The sequence below is a fragment of the Hordeum vulgare genome, chromosome 7H (genome assembly GCF_904849725.1).
Source record: "Hordeum vulgare subsp. vulgare chromosome 7H, MorexV3_pseudomolecules_assembly, whole genome shotgun sequence".
Lineage (NCBI taxonomy): Eukaryota > Viridiplantae > Streptophyta > Magnoliopsida > Poales > Poaceae > Hordeum > Hordeum vulgare.
In genome coordinates this window covers 32,861,328-32,871,111 of record NC_058524.1, presented here as the reverse complement: position 1 = coordinate 32,871,111, position 9,784 = coordinate 32,861,328, and the positions used below count along the sequence as shown (strand labels likewise).

At 42.8% G+C, this 9,784-nt stretch overlaps 1 protein-coding gene across 1 annotated transcript; it reads right to left on the bottom strand.

Moving 5' to 3' along the window:
- Window positions 1-6,018: 6,018 nt before the first annotated feature.
- On the bottom strand, window positions 6,019-7,560 carry LOC123413063 (3-ketoacyl-CoA synthase 12-like). The gene has a single exon (XM_045106010.1). It carries the CDS (start codon window positions 7,558-7,560, stop codon window positions 6,175-6,177), a length of 1,386 nt encoding a protein of 461 aa, XP_044961945.1. The 3' UTR covers window positions 6,019-6,174.
- Between the last annotated feature and the right edge of the window lie 2,224 nt (window positions 7,561-9,784).

Sequence of the window (9,784 nt, the reverse complement as noted above, 5' to 3'; positions counted from 1 at the left end):
ACGTTGTGACGTTTGATACACCCAAAGCACTCCTACGGTATCCGGGAGTTGCACAATCTCACGGTCGAAGGAAAAGATACTTGACATTAGAAAAGCATTAGCATACGAACAATACGATCTAGTGCTAGGCTTAGGATTGGGTCTTGTCCACCACATCATTCTCCCAATGATGTGATCCCGTTATCAATGACATCCAATGTCCATGATCAGGAAACCATGATCATCTATTGACTAACGAGCTAGCTAGCTAGAGGCTTGCTAGGGACACATTGTGATCTATTCATTCACACATGTATTAGTGTTTCCTGTTAATACAATTATAGCATGAACGATAGACGATTATCATGAACAAGGAAATATGATAATAACCATTTTATTATTGCCTCTAGGGCATATTTCCAACATGTAAGTGGTGCTTATGATGTTGATCCTTCTGCTATGGATTGTAGTTGGGCTCCACTGCCATCGCATTAATACTATTGATGGCAGTGTCCCTGCTGTTGAGAAACCCATTACGTCACTTTTGGTGGTATTTTTGCATTGCCACTTATCAATTGTTTTATTATTGTTCTTGTCAAATAATTGTATGCTTGATAATTGTTGATGATATCTTATGGTTGGAAAAGAAATGTATTTTTGGGCAAAATGTCCACATTCTTACATATGTCCATTGTGGTCCCCTTCGTAGCCTGTTGGTTCTATTTTTATCATATATCTTTTTTGTTCTAAGTGTTAATTATTGAGTGTCAACAATATGTGGATATTGTTCTTCAGGTTATCATGGCTGAAACTTGGATAAAACTATGGGCATACAAATACATATTTGTTTTTGTTGCCTTATAAACATGGTTGTGAACGGACTGAATATTGGCAAACATGTATATATCCATTTTCACTTACTTTGTTGTTTCTGAAAGTGAAAGGGACAAAGGATAGCGCAGAGAGCAGAGAACACATGGGGTATGTTGAAATTTTTGGTCGAATTGACAGTCCATTAGCTGTTATAAATATATCACAACTAGCATGCCTACATCCTCACAACATTGATGAAGATATGCTTGATAACTACTCCCTCCGTCCCATAAATGTTTACAAAAAATAAGTAAGGAATAAATTTTTATAGACTAAATTTCTAGTTCTTGTGCAAGCTGATGAGGTTTTCTATACCTGTAGAAGCCTTGTTCCTACTATTCTCACCTTGTACACAGATATAGCATTGTTCCTACTATTGTAACCTTGTATACATACATACTGGTTCATTTTTTTGTGAGAAAAGGTTCATTTGATTATTGTTTACTATTAGAAATAATGGTACTATGCTGGTCAAGTGGGCACATTGTATACATATATGGCTTTCTGTCTATCCTTGAACTAATACAAAAGAAGCATTATCATTTCAAGCTGCACTTTCCTTAAGAAAACCGACAAACTATATCATATTTTCTGTTAATATTTTCCATGCCATTTGAAGTTCGCTTGGCAAGCAAGTATTGTTTACTATTTGTCATCCCTTTGAGATATATGTTCCTTTGGGAGGTGTCTGTTATGTAGTGTAATTTTTTGTGTTTTGGATTCTTTGCAGGTTTGGCAGTTAGTTCGTGTTACTATCGACCGAGGCTTTTTAGCAGGAATTACTTGGGTCTAAAAAGCTTCCTGGAAGTGGTGGTGTAGTGTTGGAGATTAAAATCATGTAGTACTGCAGTTTCAATGATGTTATGTTACTTGTTTTTTATTAAATGCTTATGCTTATAACACCTTGTAAATATGCTTGTGATGTTTTGATATTAATTTTACTTTTTGAAATCAGACCAGATTGTTGAAAATTTGTATTGTCTTGTTGAATGAATATAATTGCATGTCTTGTTGTAAATTATGATGCATTGAGAAGATAAGCTGGGGTGAAAAGAAGGGCTAATCGGTTGGACTCGAATGAAATTATTGGGCCAAAACCTAATTGGGTTGGATACTACCCGTCAGATCCATGGCCTCCACATAGATGCCATCTTAGATCCATGTCATGTAAATCGGTGACGGATTGTGTCGTCATATCCTAGTTTGGGCCGGGCGGGCCTATGGCAAATCTGTGACGGTCAAGAACCGTCAAGGAAGGTGCTCTATCAAATTATAACGCGATATACGTGATGGATTTCAAATCCGTCATGCATGGGCATGCATGACAGTTTTTGGATGATCCACGACGGACGGGGACCGTCATGGATTAACAGATTTCATTAGGTACTTTTCATGCATTTACTGATTATTTTGAGCTAAATGACACTGAAATTTAAAAGCATTACAAATGAACTCTGAATAATTTAAAAGTTGGCATGGTATCATAATTTCACCCACATAGCATGTGTTAAAAAGTTGAGAGGGCTACGAAAAAACAGGATGCACTCCGTGTAGAAAATGGACAATCTTTTTCGAATTATCACGGTTTCGGACGAGAACTCATCTGTTACAAAGAGATTTCATTTTTCTGAACTTATTTTAACTCAAGATTTTTTGTGCGTTCAACATACATCAATCAAAGCCACATCATCCATTTTCAACCCTTTCCCACTTTATTTGGTATTTTTCATGCATTTATTGATTATTTTGAGCTAAATGACCCTAAAATTGAAAAACACTACAAATGAACTCTCAGTAGGTTGAAAGTTGGCATGGTATGATCATTTCACCCACATAGAATGTGCTAACAAGTTGAGAGGGTTTCGGCAAAAAATAAATGCACTTCGTTTACAAATTGGAAAATCTATTTCGAAGTATCTAGGTTTCGGGCGAAAACTCATTTGTTACAAAGGGATTTCATTCTTTTAACTTATTTCAACTTTAGAGTTTTTGTGCGTTTAACATGCACAATTCAAAAACCACATCATCATTTTCAACCCTTTCTGACTTCATTTGGTATTGTTCATTCATTTACTGATTATGTTGAGCTAAATGACCCTGAAATTAAATTGAATCAGGACAGAAGACTCACCTTTTATCTCGGTTCTAGATATGAACCGGGACTAAAGGTGCTGCACCAGGGTCAAGCATCATTGGTCCTGGTTCGTGTCTGGAATTGGGACCAAAGTGGTCAGACGAACCGAGACCTTGGCCCGGCCGCCGCCTTGGGCTCACGAACCGGGACTAATGCACCCATTTGTCCCGATTCGTAATAGAACTGGGCTTAAAGCTCTTTTCTTACGTGGACCAAAGCCTTGTTTTCTAATAGTGTATTATATCATACTATTTGATATTCTGTAGCATTAATTTAATTTTGAATGTGACGAACTGCAATCATTAAATCAATAATGACATCATGCATATATGACTCCGAACTTAAACATTTACATGCAATAATGTGGTATTCATTGGCTGTTTTGTTACCAAAGCTCATGCATGCAATGCATAGTGCAACCGGCCGTTTTGGCTCTCCGTGCATATGCTTCGCAATGAACAGTAAATTTAAAATAAAATAGTCGATAACATTTTAAAAATAATTTTTTTTTGTTATTATAACAAACATGTTCAACAATTTTCATGCGAAACGGAATGACGGTGCTTCATCGATGAAAAAAGAAAAGTAGGTGTTAACATACCAATGTACAATTTGTCGTTCGACTTATTTCTTTCGTACAGATCAAAATATGTAAGTTTTTCTTCTAAAAATTTGCAGGTAGCATTTTGGTGTGACAATGAACACATTCAAATTGTTTGGAAATTTGCAAAAACATTTTTCATAGACAGAAGAGTCGAATTGGATTTCCGTGCATTGTGTATCTTACTACTCTCTGTAGTTCTCCCCAACTATAATTACTAGTCGTCAACCCGTGCATCCGCACGGGCTAGTAATCTTGGGAACACATGAAGATATTAATGTTAGCTAAATATGTATTTACATAATTTAAAATATAGGGAAATACATATTTATCTATTAAATATTAATATTATAATCACTTAACAGCTGCTTACCATATAGTAAAATGTTTAAGACTGGTTAGTTGGAAAAAGTACGTAAGTAAATCATATGCAAAATGCAGAAACATAATCCAACTATGGACAAACACTACACCATATATTCATGTGTGATGGTGGTAATGCCATAGGAAAAAATGTATTCCCCTTTACAGTTGGAAAACATAGCATAAATATTTTAAAATGAATTTCACTATCTCGGCTTTCATGTGAATTCTTGCGTTATCCAATGTATCGCGGTAGGCTTAACTTAGTCACGAGTGTTTTAGTTGGCCTTATTAGGTAGAAAATAAACAGTTTTTGTTGATATACAAATAGTAAAGAACCCTAAAATTGTTTGCAGAGCAATAATCCGAAAGATGCGAAGCTAACCAAACATTATTTAGTAGCAGCCACGGGATCACATAAAAACTTCAAAGAAATAGTTGACCTACTATAAATAAAAATCAAGCCATAGGTTGAAAACATTTGATCACATGCTTTTGAACACATGCACCACATTTATTTTATTTATTTTCTGCGTTGCAAATGAGCGATGATAACCTAAGTAAGGGTACTATGATGGCAACATGTTTACCAACTCCTTGATTTATTAGCAGTGGAAGAGGAGAATCACGACCACAAGAAAATTATAAGGTGATTCCACATGTTCTTTTGTGTACCATCTGAAGTATATAAAATATAAACAAAAAATGGTTTACAAAAAAAAGCAAAACAGACTTTAGTTCATATGAACGGAGCTAAGGCGACAACTACACACCCCCGCAGGGAGTTTGTTTCTCTATCCAACAGATAGACATCGTGTTTATATATAGCTCTATCAACTTAAGAATCTTGTCAGGTGATTAGAATAGGTTCTCATATGCAGTTTAAATTTTATACTTTTCGCAAAAAATGGTTTAAATTTTACACGTAAATACTAACAGCAAAGAATTTAAACAGGGAAGAAGGAGAAACTGTCCACCTTTTGTCTGATGTGGTGGTGTTCATGTTCAACTTGTATATCGAAGCAATCACATATAGAATATGCATAGGCTAACGTTAATTTAAGCTTAATCTGTTGTACCCTATGTAATCAATAGTAAGATCAATTTAAAGAAAATAAAGACGCTTCCCTGGACATGAAATATTGTGTTTTCTCGCGTGCATGCATTCTCCACGAAGGGTGTGCAACCACCGAGCGTAGAATTGACCAAGGTGCTTAGATGTACTAATAACAATATAAAGTGGCCTACGTGCTTTTGCAAGCTAGAATCAATCCAGCAGGGCAGCTTGCTTGCTTAAAACGTGCGATCTCTCTCAAGGAAGCAATACATACGCGTGTACCTCTCGGCAGAAAAAAAAAGGTTATGTCTGGGTGTGCAGCCACGACTGAAAACTTGTGTTAATTATTATTTTTCCTATTTCTACAACCACGAACGGATTGAGCACATTTTTTTTTCCTACTTCTACAGCCACCAACGGATTGAGCAATTCCTTTGGGCCAAATTAAGGATAGATTATATTACTGTTACTGTGTGACCAAAGGACTTTGGGCCTTTAGATTATTAGTTTTGGAAGAAAAAATACATGGATTAATCTGCACCGTTATAATTCGGTCCCACGTGATTAACGGTTCATATTTTCTAATGAATGTGGGAATTTTATCGGAGTCTCTAATTAGTACTCCCTCCATTCCAAAATAAGTGACTCAAAAATGACTTTATTTTGTACTAACTTTAATACAAAATTGGATTAATTTTTGAGCCACTTAATTTGAGACGGAGGAAGTATAAGTATAGATTTAGGTACAGAGAGAGTAATATATTTGTATGCGGACTGTGTGCTTCCTCACTAGCCAGGACTTTTGAGTAGTTGTCTAGCCGGTGCTAAAGAGCTAGCAGTTTTTTCTGGATTACTTCTATGCTATTGTTTTCCCACAAACTAAAATGATACACAATATTTCTGCCCATGTCATACTTTATTTAACATTTTTGGTGGATACAGAACATTATAAGTTTGAAATTTATATTTTCAGGATCTCTGAAAACATAAATATTACACAGGCAAACATATTCAGTAAATACATGCCCTCGCAGTTGTGAGTGCCATCTTGATAGCTTTTCAAGTAATTTTTACTCCCAAGTATAATCTGACCAAGAGAAGTTGTGATGCTTTTATTCGCCGCACTGTGATGTGATCTGTGATTGACGTACGCGCCTTGCACGTGTTTTACAACACAGGCAGCGTGGAATCGTCATCAGCATTGTCATTCATCCAACTATACTTGTCCGTGTACGGGTTGGCTGTGCTCTCCACCGGGTACTCATCAATGCAGTCGGCCCACGCACCCTTGTCCGCCAGATCGCGAGTCACCTCCCACATGCAACTGTTGCACTTGAAGCCCGATCCGAAGGTCACCATGAGCACCCGGTCTCTTCTCTTGAGCCTCCGCTTGGCTTCCATGTACGCAAGCACGTACCACACGCTGCTGGCCGATGTGTTCCCCCAGCGGTGCAGCGTCATCCTCGACGGCTCGACGTCCGCCTCGTTGAGCCCGAAGTTCTTCTTCACGGCGTCGATGACCGCAACCCCGCCTGAGTGGAGGCAGAAATGGTCAACCCCAGTCTTTAAGTTGACATTGATCTTCACTCGCTGGCGGCGCTGCATTTTCTGCCACGTAAAGCTGGCGGCAAGCCGGACGAGCTCCCTGGCAGGGAGGATGAAAGGGACGAGGCGTTTCAGGTTGGCGGCGAACGCTTGGACGGCAGCCTTTGGGAGGGTCTTGTTTATACTGAACCCGGTTATGTTGTCTGCATCCTCACGCTGAAAGATGGCGGAGTACGCATCGTCGTTGGCGGCGACGGTGGCGCGCACGAGGCGGCGTAGCTTCATCTTCGCGCGCCCGCCTAGCGCGGGGTCGCTGGTGAGCAGCGCCGCCGCCCCGCCGCAACGGAAAAGGCATAGTCCCAGCATCATGGACCTGTCCCTGCCCCCGTACCAACCAGTTGAGAGCACCTCCGTCGACACCACGAGCGCCAGCACGGGGCACGGCGACCGTGCCCGCATGACGTTCTGGACGATATCCAACGAGACCAGCGTGGCGCTGCAGCCCATGCCCGACACGTTGTACGCCACGACGTCGTCGCGCATGCCGTAGTGGTGCGCGATCCGTGAGGCGAGACAAGGTTGCGGGCAGAAAATGTTGACGTTCACCACGAGCACGTCGACGTCCCGGGGCCCGAATACGGTCTTGGCGAAGAGGCCCGCGACGGCGTCGATGAAGAAGGCGTCCATCTCGTCGTGCGCGTCCTGGTATGTGAGGCACTTCTCGCGGCCGGCCAATGCGCCAGAGGGGAGGTAGGTCTGCTCACCCAGACCGGCCCGAGATGTGAGTCGGAGGAGGTAGCGTAACTCGGGGGCACCGAGCTGCTTGTTGCGCTCGGCCACTGCGAATCCCATATCCGTCGTCAACTTGCGGTCGTCTGGCGGTTTGTAGCAGACGTAATCGAGGAGGTAGCATTGTGAACGCCGGCGACGGGAGGCGGCGGTCCAGGCCAGATATGTCAAGGTCATGGCCATGGCCGCCAGTAGGACGGGGACTGCGAGCAGCTCCATCTGGATTATGCAACTTAATTTGGCTCCCGGGAAGGAGAACCGATCGAGGGGTATATATATACTGTGAAGTTGGCCAATGGAAGCTGGATATTGTTGGACTGCGCTAACCGTACCCTTGCTAACTACACACTCTGTTCCGGATTAATTGTTGTTGGGACAAATTTCCGACCAGATAAACAGAGTAAAACGTATCAAATTACCCTTAATTTGAAGGAACGTGCTACGCATCAGGCGGCTGATCTTTCGTGATCTTTTCGAAAGACCAGCCGCCTCGTGAGCCGTCCGATCCAAGTTATTCACTGTATGACGCCTATTCGTAACAAGAGTATTGTTTGAGAAACATAGTTGTATATTGTAACAAGAGTTTTGTTTCGGGAACACCATCAATGATTATTGCAACAAGAGCTTTGTTTCAGAAACACAAGTCTGGCGGACGAGCGACATCCTTATTTTTGCAACGTGAGTTGTGTTACAAGAATCTTTTGCAACAAGGTCTTGCTACAAAAACATTTACAACAAAGATTGTGTTGCAATTTTTTTTCTGAAACCGAGGTCTTGTTATATAATTTATTTAAGGATTTTTTTTTTTGCAACATAGGTCTCGCTACTGAATTTTTCTGCAACAAAGTTACTGTTGCAGTTTTTTCTGCAACAAAGGCGATGTTGCGAAAGCTAGTCTAACTTATTGCCGTTGAACATGGTAGCTCACCGCAATCGTTTGCAACACAGCTGTTGTTTCGGAAAACCACAACAAGATGCTTGTGTTGCAAAAAGAAAAATGAACAGCCGGTGTCCGTGTCCATGGATAAAGATCAAAAGCTTGGGTCGTTCCCTTCTTGCCACCAGCGGGTGGTGGCTGCACCACCAGCCAAGGCTTCCTAGCCGCCAACAACGCAGACGAAGAAGTCGTGCACTATTGAAGAGACTAATGGGCCGTGCAGATCTCGGCCACGATCGGCGACGCTGGTTAGCAATCTTAACTATGTGTAGGAGGGAGAGGCGTGCAACACGAGTGTCTGTGGCAGGACGGCCGGCTGCCCGTGTGAGGGGCGGCGATGGTGGCGATCGGCTGCCAGTGCCTTGTCCGATCTGAACGACAGATGCGAGAGGAAAAGAAGAGTCGTGAAGAAGACGATGTGCTTAAGATGTTTCAGGAATCGGAAAGGTGGAGACGTGTGCGGCTCATCTGAACACGTGTTGCGCAAAGAAGACGACAAACGCGGCGTTACTTTTCAGTCGGTTTACGGTGAGCGTTTTCCTAATTTCAAAACGTCACGTCCTAATCGTCGTCCTCCCTTCGGCCGTCCCTCCGCCATAGCCGCCCCTCCCCATAGCCGCGCCCCGCTGTACCCGTAGAGGCGCCCCGCTGTAGCAGATCCTTGGTGGCCTCCAGTCACCGACGCCTTCCCGCCTCCAGTCGCCGGTGCCCCCGACACCTCGAACCCGCACCTCCAGTCGTAGGTGCCCCTACACCTCGAGCCCGCACCTCCAGTCGCCGGCTCCCTCGCGACTCCTTCCCATGGAGACTGCACCTCCAGCCGCCGGCGACTCCTGCTCGTCCTCCAGCCGCCCCTTGCAGCTTCTGCCCGTCGCGCCCCATGGCCCCGCTGTAGGAGCATAGGTGCCCGCACCTATAGTCTCACGGCTCCTTCCCGTCGCGCATGCACCTCCAGCCACCGACGACTCTTGCTCGTCCTCTTGCCGCCCGTTGTAGCAGCACCTCCAGCCGCCCGCACCTCTCTGGTGAGCAGCTCGACGTCGACGAGCAGCCAGGTCACCTCATCGCGCCCCTCTTCCTCCTTGGTTCTCCTGCTCTGGACGGACTAAGAAAATCGAGCAAGAACAAGCAAATTGGAGGAAGAACATCAATAGGGGTCTGTTTGGAGGAAGAACATCAACAGGGGTCTGTGTTTGGATTGCTACCTGTAACAGAGGGTATGTGTTTGGATTGAACAATTGCAGGGATTGATCATAAGTGTTGCAGCATCAGTTGTCCTCCCATTTTATCAGAATTGCTTGGATTGACCACTGTCCATCTGTCCACCTCTGAAAACAAAAGCAAGATTGATAAATAATCAGAAAATTGATAAAGCAAATTCAACAGTAGGTGAGGTACTCCCTTGTTAATCCAAGTACTCTTAATGATCAAAAACAGGGGAAACTAACTGGATTATTATCCTGAAACTGGGCATTGTGTGTGTCATCTCTTCTGGCATTGGAGTAC

Coding starts and splice junctions, on each gene's coding strand:
- LOC123413063 (XM_045106010.1), bottom strand. CDS start 7,560: ATGGAGCTGCTCGCAGTCCCCGTCCTACTGGCGGCCATGGCCATGACC.